The sequence below is a fragment of the Colobus angolensis genome, unplaced genomic scaffold, assembly GCF_000951035.1.
Source record: "Colobus angolensis palliatus isolate OR3802 unplaced genomic scaffold, Cang.pa_1.0 Scaffold222, whole genome shotgun sequence".
Lineage (NCBI taxonomy): Eukaryota > Metazoa > Chordata > Mammalia > Primates > Cercopithecidae > Colobus > Colobus angolensis.
The window spans coordinates 1360569-1377996 of record NW_012115400.1 but is presented as its reverse complement, the minus strand read 5'-3'; the positions used below and the strand labels follow the sequence as shown (position 1 = coordinate 1377996).

Genomic DNA, 17428 nt, shown 5'->3' with positions numbered 1-17428 from the left:
CTCTCTCTCTCTCTCTCTCTCTCTCTCTCTCTCTCTCGCCCCACCCTTTCAGTCTCCTCCGGGTGCACTGATAAGGTTGGAAAGTGGCATGGTGGGTTAAGTCCGGGGATCTGGGCTTCACAAGTAGCTACACGACTCCCCCAGCCCCTGTCGCACATAGGGGTCTGCCCCGTGCTGAGACAGAGGAAAAAGAGGTGCGGGAATTTAGAACACAGTGGCTCTTGCCCATTGCAATGCCACTCCTGGAAGTCCAACCTCCCTTCCTCCTGCCTGGGTTCATCCACCTGTGTCCTGTCGGATCCTCATTCCCACTGTATGGCTTCCCTTCCTGGCCCTGGGATAGGGCTCTTCATCCCCATCTGTGACAACCAGAGGGGCTCAGGAGGAAGCTAGGGTCCCGACCATGGTCTGACCCGACTGTCTTAATGAGCTGATTGGTCTGATCTCTCTCTTGCTGGCTATTTCATTCATGAGCTGGGGCTTTTTCTCTCCTTCCCTTCTAAGTCCTCAAGGCTCAGGAACAACTATAGGTGGGGAGCTGGGGGAATTGGAGATAAGAAAGTGATAGAGCAGAGGAAGTAGTTGTGGGGCCACCTAGGAGAGTCTGGGTGTAGACCGCATTCCCGGCCACTCCCCTTCCCTGAACCAGGTCTCAGCTGCAGCAGGAGAGAAGGCTCACTCTGCCTCTCTCCTTAGACTTCCCTTCTTCCCCCCTCATTTCCCTCCTAGACGCTGACAGAGGCAAAAATCTGCTAACTCAGGGGGCAGACTCAACCAAGACTGCAAACAGGCCTGGGGAATGACCCCCCGATCTGCAACCGGCGCCTTCCGCGGCTGCACGGCTTTCTCCAGCTGTCTCTGCCCCTGTTCCTGGCCCTGGCTCCATCCCTCTCTCATCTCACCCTTCCCTGTGCCACATGGGCCCTCTGTCTCCTGCCAGGACGCTGCGGCTCTGGGGACCTCGGAGCCTGGGGGTGGCTCTGGGAGTCTTCATGACCATTGGCTTTGCACTCCAGCTCTTGGGAGGGCCCTTCCAGAGGAGGTAAGTTCCCACTTTGCCCCAACTCCTTCTAGATGCCCCACACTTGCTCTTCCCCATCCCGCCTGGGGCTGGTGACTCTTAGGGACTCAGAAGCCTCCATGGCCTCTGTCCCTTCCACCCATTTGCTGCTGAAGGACAGGACACTCCCCCTACATTTCTTCCCAGGCTACCAGGGCCACAGCTCCGACAGCCCTCGGCCCCATCTCTACGACCAGCCCTTCTGTCCTGCGCACCCCGGCAGCGACTGGTGTTCCTGAAGACGCATAAATCTGGGAGCAGCTCTGTGCTGAGCCTGCTTCACCGCTACGGGGACCGGCACGGGCTGCGCTTCGCCCTCCCTGCCCGCTACCAGTTTGGCTACCCAAGGCTCTTCCAGGCCTCAAGGGTAAAAGGCTACCGCCCCCAGACTGGAGGCACCCAGCTCCCCTTCCACATCCTCTGTCACCACATGAGGTTCAACCTGAAAGAGGTAAGGAGTGTCGCAGGGGTGGGAGGGACCAGCAAGAGATGGGCTCAGGCTGATACCAACAAGGGAGGGGGCCCAGACTTGAGGGCTCCCCAGGCATCATCTCACCCTAAAGTTGGACATGGGGGCCACAAAAGTGGGGCTCCCTGCCATCCTCTCTACAGGTGTCCCTTCCCCCGAAGTTTCTGGGAGCCCAAGTCCTCCTCTCTCCCTTTTCTCTCTGGCGCTTACTACAGTCTCTCACTTTCACCAATGTATTTCCCTGGCATCAGTGCCCTGCCAACTCTGAGCCCCCAACTCTCCCTCCAGGTGCCCCTTACCCTTCTTTTTTTTTATTTCTTGGAAGACAGGGTCTTGTTCTGTTGCCCAGTCTGGAGTGCCGGGGCACAGTCATAGCTCTTGACTTCCCAGGCTCAAGGGATCCTCCCACCTCAGCCTCCTGAGTAGCTAGGGCTAAGGCATGTGCCACTACACATGGCTACTTTTTAATTTTTTTGTAGAGATGGGGTCTTGCTATGTTGCTCAGACTGATCTCAAATTCCTGGGCTTAAATAAATAAATAAATACTCCTGGGCTCAAGCCATCTGCTCACCTTGGCCTCCCAAAGGGCTGGGATTACAGGAGTGAGCTTGCCCAGCCTCTGTGTGTGTGTGTGTGTGAGAGAGAGAGAGAGAAAGAGAGAGACAGGGTCTCACTCTGTCATCTAGGCTAGAATGCAGTGGTGCAATTATAGCTCACTGCGACTTCAAACTCCTGGGCTCAAGCGATCCTCTCACCTCAGCCTCCCAATTAGCTGTGACTACAGGTGCACGCCACCACGTCTGGCTAATTTTTTTTTATTTTTTGTAGAGATGGGGTCTCACTATGTTGCCCAGGCTGGTCTCAAACAATCCTCCCACCTCAGCCTTGCAAGTACCTAGGACAACACGCCCCTTCCCTTTCTTAGCCTCCCTTCCACTGTCACACCAGAGCCCCAGCTCCCCCACTGCCTTCTGACTTGTCTTCTTCAACCCCCTCACCATGTCTGCCACATTTTGAGGATCAGCTGTACGTTTAGCCCAGGGCTAAGCCCAGCACTTTGGGAAACCAAGGTGGGCAGATCACCTGAGGTCAGCTAAGAATAGCTGGGTGGAAGCCCAGTCCTGACCTCCAGGAACTTCTATTCTAATGGGGGAGAGAAGAACATACACATTCACATACTCAGACACACACAGGAAGCTGAGGGCTCCACTAGGAAGAAAATCAATGTGTAATTGAAACATACAGGGAAGAAACTAAACTGAGTATTTACCAATGCTGAATACTAATCTTCCCATCACCTTGCCAGGAAGGCATTTTAAGTGTCTCCATTACACATATGTGGAGTTCGAGTCTCAGGGAGGTGAAGAGACTTTCACAGTTAGAAAATGGCACCCAGTAGCCACAGTGGCTCACGCTTATAATCCCAGCACTTTAGGAGGCTGAGGCGGAGAATCACTTGAACCTAGCAGTTTGAGACCAGCCTGCCCAATATAGTGAGACCCCACCTGTACAAAAAAATTAAAACATCAGCCAGGTGTGGTAATGCATGCCTGTAGTCTCAGCTACTCAGGAGGCTGAAGCAGGAGGATTGCTTGAGCCCAGGAGTTGGAGGCTGCTGTGAGCTATGACTGTGCAACTGCACACCAACCTAGGTGACAAAGCAAGATCCTATTGCTAAAAACATAAAGATTAAGGCCAGGCATGGTGGCTCATGCCTGTGATCTTCACACTTTGGGAGACTGAGACAGGAGAATCACTTGAGTCCAGGAGTTCAAAAGTAGCCTGGGCAACATAGCAGACTCCGTCTCTACAAAAAGATAAACATAAAAAAAAATAGCTGAGGGCAGTGGTGTATGCCTGAAGTCCCAGCTACTCAGGAGGCTGAAGTGGGAGGACCACTTGAGCCAAAGGAGTCGAGGCTGCAGTGAGCCAAGATCATGCCACTGTACACCAACCTGGTGGCAGAGTAAGACCCTGTCTTGAAAGATAAATAAATAAATAGGCTGGGCACGGTGGCTCACACTTGTAATCCCAGCACTTTGGTAGACCAAGGTGGACAGATCACCTGAGGTCACAAGTTCGAGACCAGCCTGGCCAATATGGTGAACCCCGTCTCCATTAAAAATGCAAAAATTAGCCGGGTGTGGTGGTGCATGCCCGTAATCCCAGCTACTCGGGAGGCTGAAGCAGGAGAATTGCTTGAACCTGGGAGGCAGAGGTTGCAGTGAGCTGAGATCGTGCCACTGCGCTCCAGCCTAGGCAACAGAGTGAGACTCCGTTTCACAAAAGAAAAAAACAAAAAGGAAAGAAAGATAAATAAATAAATAAAATTGAAAATGAAAGTGACAGAGCTGGAAGTTGAGCCCAGGTCCATGCACTCCAAAGTCAAGGCTCCTTCCGAGGCTTGTGTGTGCGTATGTATCTAGAATGGTGAGAAGAGTATTCACCAAAGAGGTGAGCCTTTCTGGAGAGGGGGGTTTATTTTACTTTATTATTTAATTTTGATGTTATTTATTTATTTATTTTGAGACAGAGTCTTGCTCTTTTCCCCAGGCTGGAGTGCAGCAGTGCCACCTCAGCTCACTGCAACCTGTGTCTCCCAGGTTCAAGCAATTCTCGTGCCTCCCAAGTAGCTGGGACTACAGGCACCCGCCACCACGCCTGGCTAATTTTTGTACTTTTAGTAGGGACGGGGTTTTGCCATGTTGACCAGGCTGGTCTCAAACTCCTGACCTCAAATGATCTGCCCGCCTCGGCCTCCCAAAGTGCTGGGATTCCAGGTGTGAGCCACTGTGCCCAGTTGAGAGTGGGGGGTTTTAAAGGAAAAAGTGGATGTGGCTTGTGGTAAGGACAGCATGAGGCATTCTCAGAGGGAGCAAAACACCAGCAAGGACATGGTGGGGTGCATGTGTGTATGTGCATATAAGAGGGAGAACATCTGTACTGGGGTGGAAGTTCTGCAGGGGCTGCAAAGTTACCCTTGTTGAAGCTGGAGCTGGAGACACCAGCTGAGGACATGGGCATGCTCTAATGGGCAGCGAAAGGCCACTGGCAGGAGTGAGGCAATGACAGTGACTTTTGAAGTAGGTTTCTCCAGAGGCTAGGATGATGGCCTTCATTGACACCAGCATTCACTGAGTATCTACCATGTTCCAGACACTTGCACATTCTTCCAGGTAAGTGTTACCCAGTTACTCAGATTTCTAGATGGAGGAATGATGGCTCTGGAACCTTCGATAACCCTCCCAAAGTCACAGAATTAGTAAATGGCAGAGTGAGATTTTATTCCAGGCAAATGCCAAAGACTGTTTTCTTCACTTTCCCCTCTGCCTTCAAAGAGACCTGCAGGGCCAGGCATGGTGGCGCATGCCTGTGATCCGAGTGCTTTTGCATGCTAAGGTGGGAGGATTACTTGAGCCCATGAGTTCCAGGCCAATCTGGGCAACATAGCAAGACCCCATCCCTACAAAAAAATTAAGAATTAACAGGGTATGTTGGTGTGTGCCTGTAGTTCCAGCTACTCAGGAGGCTGAGTTTGGGGAATCCCTTGAGCCCAGGAGTTTTCAAGGCTGCAGTGAGCTATGATATGCTGCCTAGGTGACAGAGCAAGAAAACACTGTCTCTTAAAAAATAATAATAAGAGGCCGGGTGTGGTGGCTCACGCTTGTAATCCCAGAACTTTGGGAGGCCGAGGTGGGTGGATCACGACGACAGGAGATCAAGACCATCCTGGCTAACACAGTGAAACCCCGTCTCTACTAAACAAAATACAAAAAATTAGCCGGGCGTGGTGGCAGGCACCTGTAGTCCCAGCTACTCAGGAGGCTGAGGCAGGAGAATGGCGTGAACCTTGGAGGTGGAGCTTGCAGTGAGCCGAGATCGCGCCACTGCACTCCAGCTTGGGCGACAGAGCGAGACTCCATCTCAAAATAATAATAATAAGAAGAAGAAGAAGAAGAAGAAGAAAATAAACACTGAAAAGTTTTATTTGAAAAATACTCATTTCCTGTCTCCCCCCCCGCAAAAAAAAAAAAAAAAAAAAAAAAAGAGCGTTCACAGGCTGCTATTCAGGTGTGCCATATTTGCAGAGCCGATTGAGGGACACCATGACAGAAGTCAGATTCAATGATGGAAGTCATTTTTGGAGGCAGAAACCCTTTAAGGAGACCAGGAGCTAGGTTCTGACCTGCATCAGCCTGCAGAGCCACGTTAGGGTGTGGTGTAGCCTGATTTCCACCTTCCTCCTTGCAGAATGATGGAATCACATGTCCCAGCCCTCAGGGCCGCATCCTACCAGGCAGCGGTGGCTTCCCAGTGCCCCGGCCCAGGGTGTCTTTTGCCCTCTGGGATGCCCAGGAGTCCCTGAAGTGCTTTACCCCTCAGTGATTCTGGGCCTGGCCTGCCCACCTGCTGCCTATGCCTGAGATGGCATTATAGTTGCTCCTTTGCTGCCAGTGATGCCCCCTCCCAGGTACTCAACAGGTTTTTGCTGGAGAAATGAGTACAAAGGTTGGTTTCTAGAGGTTTTACTGACCAAGGCAGACAGAAATGCCCAAGGAAATTAATGTTCTCCAGGAGTTTCCTATCCTCCAGGTTTCCCTCCCTCCCTTCTTTCTCTTTTTTCTTTTTCTTTTTTTCCTTTCCTTTCCCTCCCCTCCCCTCCCCTTAAAAATTAGTGCCTGGCTAATTTTTAAGTTCTGGGATACATGTGCAGAATATGCAGGTTTGTTACATAGGTATACATGTGCCATGGTGGTTTGCTGTACCTATCAACCCATCATCTAGATTTTAAGCCCTGCATGCATTAGGCATCCATCCTAATGCTCTCTCTCTTCCTTTGCCCCCGACCCCCTGACAAGCCCCTCCCTTCCCCTTCCCCTCCCTTTACGCCCCTCCCCTCCCCTCCTCTTCCGTTCTCTCCTTCCCCCTCTTGCTCTGGCTCTCTTTCTTTCTTTTTTTTGAGACAGAGTCTCACTTTATTGCCCAGGCTGGAGTGCAGTGGCGCGATCTCGGCTCACTGCAACCTCTGCCACCCAGCTTCAAGTGATTCTCCTACCTCAGCCTCCCAAGTAGCTGGGATTACAGGCACCTGCCACCGCACCCAGCTAATTTTTTGTAGTTTTAGTAGAGACGGGGATTTCACCATCTTGGCCAGGCTGGTCTTGAACTCCTGACCTTGTGATCCACTTGCCTCAGTCTCCCAAACTGCTGGGATTACAGGTGTGAGTCACTGCACCCGGCCCCTTTCTTTCAAGGCAGAGTCTTGCTGTGTTGTTCAGGCTTGTATTGAACTCCTGGACTCAAGCAATCCTACTACCTCAGCCTCTTAAGTAGCTGGGACTACAGGTGTGTGCCAGGATACCCTGCTAATCTATTTTTATTTTACTTTAAGTTCTGGGATATATGTGCAGAACACGTAGGTTTGTTACATAGGTACACATGTGCCAAGGTGGTTTGCTGCACTGATCAACCAGTCATCTAGGTTTTAAGCCCTGCATGCATTAGGTATTCATCTGAATGCTCTCCTTCCCCTTGCTCCCCACCCCGACAGGCCCCAGTTTATGTTGTTCCCCTCCCTGTGTCCATGTGTTCTCACTGTTCAACTCCCACTTACTTATGAGTGAGAACACGTGGTGTTTGGTTTTCTGTTCCTGTGTTCAAACTCCCACTTACTTATGAGTGAGAACACGTGGTGTTTGGTTTTCTGTTCCTGTGTTAGTTTGCTGGAGTAGGTTAGTTTGCTGAGCATGATGATGGCTTCCAGCTTCATCCATGCACCTGCAAAGGACATTATCTCATTCTTTTTTATGGCTGCATAGTATTCCATGGTGTATACGTGCCACATTTTCTTTATCCAGTCTATCATTGATTGCCCTGCTAATTTTTTTAGTTTTATTTTTGTAGAGGCGGGGTCTCGCTACGTTGTCCAGGCTGGCCTCGGCAACATAGCAATGCTCAAGCCATACTCCTGCCTCAGCCTCCCGAGTAGCTGGGTCTACAGGCATACAAAACATGCCTGGCTCCATCCTCCAGGTTTCTTTGTATGTTTTATCTCATGTATCTTTCATAATCACTTGGGAAAGTATGATTATCCCCATTTTGCAGATAAGCAAATGGAGTCTCAGAGATGTTAAGTAACTTGCCACGCAGCAAGTGATGAAAGCTGGGGATTCCTAGCAGAGCTGGGAGAAAGAGGTTTGAGGAGGCTGGGTCAGTGGACACATGGCTTGTGCATACTTATGCATACCTTCTCCCCAGCCCAATTCTCTCTCTTCTGTCTTCTCTCCTCTACAGGTACTTCAGGTCATGCCTTCTGACAGCTTCTTTTTTTCTATTGTCCGAGACCCAGCGGCTCTGGCTCGCTCTGCCTTCTCCTATTATAAATCCACCTCATCAGCCTTCCGCAAGTCACCATCCTTGGCTGCCTTCCTGGCCAATCCTCGAGCCTTCTACAGGCCTGGGGCCCGTGGGGACCACTACGCTCGCAACTTACTATGGTTTGACTTTGGCCTGCCCTTTCCCCCAGAGAAGAGGGCCAAGAGAGGGAGTCTTCATCCCCCCAGAGACCCTGACCCCCGACAGCTGCAGGTCTTGCCTTCTGGTGCTGGCCCTCGAGCCCAAACCCTCAATCCCAATGCCCTCATCCATCCTGTTTCCACTGTTGCTGATCATCGCAGCCAGATATCAAGCCCTGCCTCTTTCGATTTGGGGTCTTCATCCTTCATCCAGTGGGGTCTGGCCTGGCTGGACTCTGTCTTTGACCTGGTCATGGTGGCTGAGTACTTCGATGAGTCACTGGTTCTGCTGGCAGATGCCCTGTGCTGGGGTCTAGATGACGTGGTGGGCTTCATGCACAATGCCCAGGCTGGACGTAAGCAGGGCCTCAGCACTGTCAGCAACAGTGGACTGACTGCAGAGGACCGGCAGCTGACTGCACGGGCCCGAGCCTGGAACAACCTGGACTGGGCTCTCTACGTCCACTTCAACCGCAGTCTCTGGGCACGGATAGAGAAATACGGCCAGCGCCGGCTGCAGACAGCTGTGGCCGAGCTCCGGGCTCGCCGAGAGGCCCTAGCCAAACATTGTCTGGCAGGGGGTGAGGCTTCTGACCCCAAATACATCACTGATCGCCGGTTCCGCCCCTTCCAGTTTGGGTCAGCTAAGGTTTTGGGCTATATACTTCGGAGTGGATTGAGCCCTCAGGACCAAGAGGAGTGTGAGCGCTTGGCTACCCCTGAGCTCCAGTATAAGGACAAGCTGGATGCCAAGCAGTTCCCCCCTACTGTCTCACTGCCCCTCAAGACTTCAAGGCCACTCTCCCCATAGACATCAGACTACAGATTTAGGTGGAAGAGCAGCCATGTTTGAAGGGCACACGTGATGAGTGGGGGGCAGCAAGATGCCATTTCTGCATCTCCTAGAAGGGATGAGTCTTTGTCCTGATGCAAGCGCCCTCTTTGCTGGGCTCCCAACAGTGCTTTCCTCCTTCACCCTCTACTCATTTTGTTCTTTCTCCCCGATTTTTATTTTTATTTTTATTTTTTTTTGAGATGGAGTCTCGCTCTGTCCCCCAGGCTGGAGTGCAGTGGCATGATCTCGGCTCACTGAAACCTCTGCCTTACGGGTTCAAGCGATTCTCCTGCCTCAGCACCCAGAGTAGCTAGGATTACAGATGTGTGCCACCATACCTGGCTAATTTTTTTTTTTTTTGAGACAGAGTCTCGCTCTGTTGCCCAGCTGGAGTGCAATGGTGCCATCTTGACTCACTGCAACCTCCGCCTCCCGGGTTCAAGTGATTCTCCTGCCTCAGCCTCCCAAGTAGCTGGGACTACAGGCGTGCACCACCATGCCCAGCTAATTTTTAAATTTTTAGTAGAGATGGGGATTTCACCATGCTGGCCAGGCTGGTCTCGAACTCCTGACCTTGTGATCCGTCCGCCTCAGCCTCCGAAAGTGCTGGGATTACAGGCATGAGCCACCGCACCCGGCCTAATTTTTATATTTTTAGTAGAGACAGGGTTTCAACATGTTGGTCAGGCTGGTCTTGTACTCCTCACCTCTGGTGATTCACACGCCTCTGCCTCCCAAAGTTCTGCCATTACAGGCGTGAGCCACTACGCCTGGCTTCCCCTTCCCCTTTCTTGCCCCAAGGCAGATCCACATCACCAAAGCTCCACAGGGGGGCAAAAGATAGAGTGAGCCACAGAAAGTTTGGGGCGTGGTGAGTTGGAATGATACGTCCATTTCTCTATGAAATATTTGCTACCAGACTGTTCATCTCTCTGAAATACTGGTTGAATGAATAAATAATTTGAAACTTCTACTTGATTTATGGAGGGTGGAAAGGGAAGGGATGGAGAATCTTCCTGGAAGAAGTGGGGTTGGAAGGTTTATTTATTTATTTATTTATTTATTTATTTAATTTTTTGAGACAAGATCTCACTCTGTCACCCAGGCTGCAGTCCAGTGTCCCAATCATAGCTCACTTCAGCCTCAAACTTCTGGGCTCAAAGGATCCTCCTGCCTAGGCCTTCTAAGTAGCTGGGAATACAGGCGCGCGCCACCGCACCCGGATAATTTTTAAATTTTTTGCAGAGAGGAGGTCTTTTTAAGTTGGCCAGGGAGGTCTTGAACTCCTGGCCTCAAGCAATCCTCCCGCCTCAGCCTCCCACAGTGCTGGGATTACTGGCGTGAGCCAACACGCCTGGCAGACGGGGTTCTTACATTTCTTTTCCAAGAAGGCTGGCCGCAGCTCCGGCCTGCATTCTCTCAGCCTCAGAGCAGCGGGACCCCGCCCCCTCCTTCACGGTCCTGGCACCCGCAGATTCCGGGGCCACGGCGGCCACGCCCCCTCCCTTCCGCTTCCGGTTTCTCTCAGTCATTCGGCTCAGTACCCCGGTTCCGGCGCCGCCGGGTCTCGGTTCCGGGTTTGTTGCCCCGGTGCCGGGACCGGGCCGGTCTCTCAGGCCGCCCCAGCCGCGCGCAGCAGCCCGAGGTGTCGGGACCCTCTGGACCCACCCTAGAGGGCCCCGCTGGGGGTCGGCCTCCGGTCCGGGCTCCCGGTCGCGCCGTCCTCGCCGCCCCATGGAGTCCCAGTGCGACTATTCGATGTACTTCCCGGCCGTGCCGCTGCCGCCGCGCGCGGAGCTGGCAGGGGACCCGGGCCGGTACCGGGCGCTGCCCCGGCGCAACCATCTGTACTTGGGGGAGACTGTCCGCTTTCTGCTGGTGTTGCGCTGCCGGGGCGGTGCGGGGTCCGGCGCCGGGGGCGGCCCGGGCTTGGGCTCCAGAGGAGCCTGGGCAGAACTGGCAACCGCCCTGGCCGCCCTGGCCTCGGTCAGCGCCGGAGGCGGGATGCCTGGTGGCGGCGGTGCTGGCGACCAGGATTCGGAGCCCCCAGGGGGAGGGGATCCTGGGGGTGGGGGTTTGTTCCGAGGCTGCAGCCCCCTTCTCACCCACGGCCCGGGCCCTGCTACCTCAGGGGGAGCGACCACGGTGAGGAGCTTTGGGGGACCCGGCACAGGGCATAGGGGCGGTTTGCTGGGGGCCTGAGGCAGGAGGCAGATGACCTGCTGGTCTTAAAGGGAAAGGCTGCAGGCTGCCTCTGACTTGCTCCTGACCTCTTCACCCCTTTCCCAACCCCAGCTGCCTGTGGAGGAACCGATTGTGTCCACAGATGAGGTCATCTTCCCACTCACCGTTTCACTGGATAGACTGCCCCCAGGGACACCTAAGGCCAAGGTAAGATGAGCAAGGAGTGGAGCTGTTGTCCTAATTCAGACACCTTTTCCGGGCTCAGCCATCTGTCTTTCCTCTTGACAGATTGTAGTGACTGTGTGGAAGCGGGAGGTTGAGGCACCAGAGGTCAGAGATCAAGGCTACCTGCGATTGCTGCAGACCCGATCTCCTGGGGAGACTTTCCGGGGCGAGCAGAGCGCTTTCAAGGCCCAAGGTGGGCAGGACAGCGCAGAGGCGAAGGGCTAGAGTCTTGGAATTGGGGGAGAGTGGGGAGGGGTCACACTGGAAAGTGGCTAATGGGCTCTGAGAAGAGGAAGGTGAGAATTCTGGGTTGGAGGTGAGGTCAGCCCCCAGACCATCACTTCTGGCCCCCAACCCCTCCCGCAGTGAGCACGCTGCTGACTCTGCTGCCCCCTCCGGTTCTGAGATGCCGGCAGTTCACTGTGGCTGGAAAACACTTGACCGTGCTCAAGGGTAAGCAGGTCTGCCGGCTCGGGAGCAGCAAGGGAACTGATTGGATGCAGTTCCTCTGGGCAGGCTGGTGGGGTCCGGTTTTTTCTGGGTAAAGGTGGGGCTTCAGGGGTCCAGCTATTCTGAGCCAAGCTGGTCCTCTCCCACAGTGCTGAACAGCTCCTCTCAGGAGGAAATCTCCATCTGGGATATCCGAATCCTCCCCAACTTCAATGCCAGTTATCTACCTGTCATGCCCGATGGCTCTGTGCTGCTGGTGGACAATGTCTGGTGAGGTCCTGGGAGGGGCGAGGCTGTGAAGTGGTGGGGATGGCTTCAGGGGCTGAGCTCTGGCATGGGGAGACCATGCCTTGTTCTCTTTTCTGAGCTAGTCACCAGTCTGGGGAAGTCTCCATGGGCTCCTTCTGCCGCCTACCCGGGACCTCTGGCTGCTTCCCCTGCCCACTGAATGCCCTGGAGGAACACAACTTCCTGTTTCAGCTGCGAGGGGGTGAGCAGCCCCCTCCAGGGGCCAAGGAGGTGAGCATAAGGGGCTGGTGTGTTCAAAGAAAAGTGATAAAGCAGTGGGAGGGAAAGACCATGCCGCTGACTCAAGATGGGAGGGGCACTCTTAATACCTGCCCCAACCCGCTTTGTCCCTCCCGCAGGGCCTGGAAGTTCCCCTGATTGCTGTGGTTCAGTGGTCCACCCCAAAGCTGCCCTTCACTCAGAGCATCTATACCCACTACCGGTGAGTGGGGATCCCGGAGGAACTGTGGCATTCGCCTTTGTGGCTTGACACAGCCAGCATCCCTCTCTCACCACTCCTAGCCTGCCCAGTGTCCGCCTGGACCGCCCGTGTTTCGTGATGACCGCTTCTTGTGAGTCCCCTGTTCGGACCTACGAGCGTTTCACTGTCACCTACACTTTGCTCAACAATCTCCAAGACTTCCTTGCTGTGAGGCTCGTGTGGACCCCAGAGCATGCACAGGCTGGTAGGTCAGCTGCCAGGTGGGGATCTGATCCCCAGGGAGGAGAAAAGAAAGGAAAAAGTCAGGGAGGCCGAACAGTGATAACAGCCAAACTCGGTGCCAGCCCCACCACAGGAGGTGACTTGTGGCAGGTGGCTTCCGCCCTGTACCTGGGTGATCTCCCCAGTGTCCTAGATGGAGAGTTTAGAGAGGCAGTGGGGCAGAGTGACTTTCAGGACATAGACACTGGAGCTGCACTTGCTGGTGTGAACTCTACTTCTCTCTTTTACTAGCTGTGTGACCTTGAGTAAGTTACTTAACCTCTCTGGGCCTCAGAGTCCTCACCTCTAAAATAGAGCAACTCATATCTCATGGGGTTGTCATGCAGATACTGAGTTAATATACATGACGTGCCTTGCACACAGTAAGTATTAGCCGTTGTTATCTACAACATGCACAAAAGATAACGTTTGCTCAGTTTACTCCACAGAGTGGCTTTGAGAATCAGATGAGACTGTGCTGGCGAAGGCCCTGTGGGAATGAGGAACGCTGTAGTGTTTGCTGGTCCCTGTTTCTGCCCCCAGGAAAGCAGCTGTGTGAGGAGGAGCGCCGGGCCATGCAGGCTGCCCTGGACTCCATCGTCTGCCACACGCCCCTCAACAACCTCGGCTTTTCCCGGAAGGGCAGCGCTCTCACCTTCAGTGTGGCCTTCCAGGCTCTGAGGACGGGGCTCTTCGAGGTGGGCTGGGGAGGGTCTGAGCTGAGTGCTGAGTGATGCAGAATGCTGGGGTGGATGGAGGCGGGACCCTTAGATTTTGGGGATGAAATAAAAAGCTGGGCAGAGGGAAGGTGGGATTTAGATTTGTCATTAGTCTGTCACGTGGGGAAGATCATTTGGAAGGAGGCCTGGGCCCTGGAAGCCGAGCTGGCATGCTGACCTGCGTCTCCCCCCAGCTAAGCCAGCACATGAAACTGAAGCTGCAGTTCACCGCCAGCGTGTCCCACCCTCCACCCGAGGCCCGGCCTCTCTCCCGCAAGAGCAGCCCCAGCAGCCCTGCTGTCCGGGACTTGGTGGAGAGGCATCAGGCTAGCCTGGGCCGCTCCCAGTCCTTCTCCCACCAGCAGCCTTCCCGAAGCCACCTCATGAGGTACAGAACCAGGGGGCGTGGCATGGGATGGGGGAGAGGCTGGGAGCAGGGAGGGTGCTGGGTCTGACCAGCGCCCACAGCCTCTGCCTTCCCCCAGGTCGGGCAGTGTGATGGAGCGCAGGGCCATCACGCCCCCCGTGGCCTCTCCTGTTGGCCGCCCCCTCTACCTGCCCCCGGACAAGGCTGTGTTGTCTCTGGACAAGATTGCCAAGCGCGAGTGCAAGGTCCTGGTGGTGGAACCTGTCAAGTAGCATCGTGCCAGCTCTGTTCCCTCTTACACTCCAGAGACCCAATGCCCCCAGAGGGGATCCCTGCTCCCGGGCTGTGCCTCCCCTGGGATGCCTCCCAGACGGGGGTGAAGAGGCCTGGCAGAGCTGCCTGTCTGTGTCTGCTGATCAGGGACGGGGGGAAAAGCTGTGAAGTGGGCGGGCATGGCTGGGACTAAGCCACCAGTATTCCCCGAGTTCCTGTGGGGGGGCTGGCCCCACCCCTAGGCCAGGGCAAGGGTTTCCAGAGCTCCCTTGCCCCCCGCCCTTTACCCTGGTTCTAAGTTTACAAAGTATCTTCCTCATTCCCTTTGGGAATTCCCGTTGAGTTCTTTCCCACCTCTGACATTCCCTCCCTCCCTCCTGCAGGGCTGAGATTAGAGGGTGGTGATGGCTAAGGGCCCCTGACAGTGACCTTCCTGTCTCAGGGGTTGGGGACAGGGCCAGGCAGGTGGCCTCCTGCCCCTCATGTTTACGTTTGCAGCCTGAAGCACTTTAAGTTGTTGTGGGTTTTTTTTTTTTTTTTGGTCTGTTCCTGTAACTTATTCTCCAACTATTGCTTCCAACTGAAATAAGACTATTAAAAGCCTGTTCAGGAGGGAGAAAGATGACTAGTTTATGTACTGATGGGAAGAGCAGAAGTCGCCAGAGCTCAGAGTGACTCCCTTCCCCTCCAGCTTTTTCTGTTTCCCAGTTTTATAGCACACAGAGGCACCCCTGCCACACCCAACTTGGGCTAAGGTGCATGACTTTCTCCCCAGAAGGTGGAAGACAGACATGGGGTGTAACCATTCCCACACTAAACACACGTCCCTGGGCTGGAGAACATCAGGCTCATGTTTATTAGGGAGGGAAGGAGGGAGGAGCACAAAGGGAGGTCTCCTTGCCCTTGTTCTCCTTAACACAGCTCACAGTCCCCAAGCCTCGGCCCATCCAGGTAGGGGTGGGAGGTGGGCGAGCAGAAGGCCCTAGTTCTAGCAGCAAGCCAAGACCGACGGCTGTGCCTGCCTCATCACAGAGGCCCAGCACCCAATCCACTTCTCCGACCCTCGCCCTCCAGCAGGCTTAGACATCAATGGGCTCCCGACCTCGGTTCTGCCGCTTCACCACAAACACCCTCTGTCCTGACACCGTCACCAGCAGCGTGTGTTCTCCAAAGACCACTGGAGGAGAGACACACCTTCCCCCGCCCCAGGAGAGGGAAGGGAGCACAGAGTTAGTGGGTGCAACAGACTCCATGGGGCGGGGCCACACACACATTGGCTGAGATCAAAGCCAAAGAAATTCTATCGTTCCAGGCTCAGAGATTTGAAGATGAGTGGCCTCTGCTACATCTCCTTTCTCTTGCCTTCTCATTCACAATTCTGATACAGGGGAGTCCCAAAGGGAGTAAAGTGGCCAGACCAGAGACCCCAGGAGGAGATGGTGGGAGGCTGGGAGGAAGAAGAGAAGCCTCTGGAAGCAGCCCCTCCTCCCAGTACCACCACCAAGGGCAGGGGCAGGGGCTCACCAGACAGGCGCTTGAAGGGCACATTCATGCCGTGATGCAGCCGGAAACCGCAGGCCGTGCTGACCAGCTCAGAGATGGCACTGGCTGCTTGCTCGTCATTCTCCAGGTCCCCAGATGACTGCATGCAGATGGAGGAGGGAGAGGGGCAGGCATTACGGCACAGGCTCAGGAATGAATTCCAGGCACAGTCCCCTTGGCTCTCATACTTAGACCGTCTCCCCCTCGGCTTGCCAGTACCCTCAGGTCACCCAGCTTTGGAAAAAACCTGAAATCTCCCCCTATGATGTTGTCACCCTCCAGATGCCATCCTGTTTCCCGTAATACTGGACTTCCCCAGATGAGCAGCAGCTTATCCATCTTTTTTTTGAGACGGAATCTCGTTCTGTCACCCACGCTGGAGTGCAGTGGTGCAATCTCGGCCTCTCGGGTTCAAGTGATTCTCCTGCCTTAGCCTCCCAAGTAGCTGAGATTACAGGTATATACCAGCACCACCACACCTGGCTAATTTTTTATATTTTTAGTAGAGATGGGGTTTTACCATATTAATCAGCTGGTCTCAAACTCTTGACCTCAAATGATCTGCCCGCCTCAGCCTTCCAAAATGCTGGGATTACAGACGTGAGCCACCGTGCTTGGCCATCCATCTCTTTATTGACCATGCTTTTCTAACCCTGTGAAACTGGATTTCTCCCATGTCCCTGCCTATTTGATAAAACCACACTCTCCGAAATGAATGCCTGCCCACCACTGACCTGTTAATGGCTCCATCTTTTTCTCAGTCTTCATACTTGCTGCCCTGTTTGCACAATTTCCAACATAAACATTCTCTTTATCCTTGAATCCCTCCCTCTGTTGACCCCTAGAGTAAGTGATGGGACAGTGGCTTAGGGTTCCTCTTTTCTGGTGACTGTCTCAACTTCCTCTTCCCTCTTCCTTGATATGGGCCTCCACTAGATTTAGTTCCTTTTGCTGAGCTAGCAATATATATTAACTGCTATTTTACATCAATGTCTAAAGTTGGGCCATCAAATTTCACCTTATCCTTATCCACCTCCTTTCTAATCCACTTCCTTTTTTGATTTCTTGTTTGTTTGTTTGTGTTTTGAGACAGAGTCTCACTCTATCGCCCAGGCTGGAGTGCAGTGGTGCACTCTTGGCTCGCTGCAACCTCTGCCTCCTGGGTTCAAGCAATTCTCCTGCATCAACCTCCCAAGTAGCTGGGATTACATGCATGTGCCTCCAAGCCAGGCTAATTTTTTGTATTTTCAGTAAAGATGGGGTTTCACCATGTTGGCTAGGCTGGTCTCAAACTCCTGACCTCAAGTGATCCATCCACCTCAGCCTCCCAAAGTGCTGATATTATAGGTGTGAGCCACCACACAGGGACATGCTTCTTAAGGCATCATCACTCTTCCGGGCTTTAGAGTTCTAGCTAGAGAAGTATTTCCTTTATTACCTATTTCTAGTCATTAGCAAGGTATACTGATTCCTCCTTTAAAATATCTTCTCCCAGCCAAGCACAGTAGCTCATACCTATAATCCCAGCACTTTGGGAGGCCAAGGCAGGAGGATTGCTGGAGGCCAGGATTTCGAGACCAACCTGGGCAACATAGCAAGACCCCTGTCTCTATAAAAAAAATTTTTTTTTAATGGCTGGGCGTGGTGGTGCTTGTCTATAGTTCTAGTTACTTGGGATGCTGAGGTGGGAGGATCGCTTGGGCCCAGGAGTTCAAGGCTGCAATGAGATGTGATCACACTACTGCACTTCAGCCTGAGTGACAGCAAGACTCTGTGCTTAAAAAGAAAAAAAAACAGG

At 53.6% G+C, this 17428-nt stretch overlaps 3 protein-coding genes across 7 annotated transcripts in view; 2 read left to right on the top strand and 1 right to left on the bottom strand.

Annotated features, from left to right (window-relative positions):
* The window catches only part of GAL3ST4 (galactose-3-O-sulfotransferase 4), a 10745-nt gene extending 1191 nt beyond the window's left edge, over positions 1–9554 (top strand). The window contains exons 2-5 of the mRNA XM_011943898.1: positions 730–1042; positions 1208–1511; positions 7824–9221; positions 9519–9554. Coding sequence (XP_011799288.1) covers positions 918–1042; positions 1208–1511; positions 7824–8855 — 1461 coding nt within the window. The 5' untranslated portion in view covers positions 730–917 and the 3' untranslated portion in view covers positions 8856–9221; positions 9519–9554. The remainder of the gene's footprint in view (positions 1–729; positions 1043–1207; positions 1512–7823; positions 9222–9518) is intronic.
* Positions 9555–10375: 821 nt separating this feature from the next.
* On the top strand, positions 10376–14708 carry LOC105513081 (chromosome unknown open reading frame, human C7orf43). Of its 2 annotated transcripts, none has more exons than XM_011943886.1 (11): positions 10376–11024; positions 11175–11270; positions 11352–11481; positions 11655–11741; positions 11888–12008; positions 12110–12257; positions 12386–12468; positions 12549–12712; positions 13273–13427; positions 13643–13836; positions 13934–14708. In XM_011943886.1, the coding sequence occupies exons 1-11, from the start codon at positions 10614–10616 to the stop codon at positions 14085–14087; spliced, it is 1743 nt and encodes a 580-aa protein (XP_011799276.1). In that variant the 5' UTR covers positions 10376–10613; the 3' UTR covers positions 14088–14708. The 2 variants fall into 2 exon arrangements, with proteins under 2 accessions (XP_011799276.1, XP_011799277.1); XM_011943887.1 differs by having other exon boundaries at positions 10398–10524.
* A 206-nt stretch (positions 14709–14914) lies between these two features.
* Positions 14915–17428, bottom strand: part of LAMTOR4 (late endosomal/lysosomal adaptor, MAPK and MTOR activator 4) — a 5052-nt gene continuing 2538 nt past the window's right edge. Inside the window, exons 3-4 of one of the 4 annotated variants that reach the window (XM_011943890.1) lie at positions 15613–15730; positions 14915–15265 (exon numbers count right to left, since the gene is read on the bottom strand). In XM_011943890.1, coding sequence (XP_011799280.1) covers positions 15168–15265; positions 15613–15730 — 216 coding nt within the window. In that variant the 3' untranslated portion in view covers positions 14915–15167. Of the gene's footprint in view, positions 15731–17428 lie in introns of all 4 variants that reach the window. The other 3 variants (XM_011943889.1, XM_011943891.1, XM_011943888.1) reach the window with 3 other exon arrangements.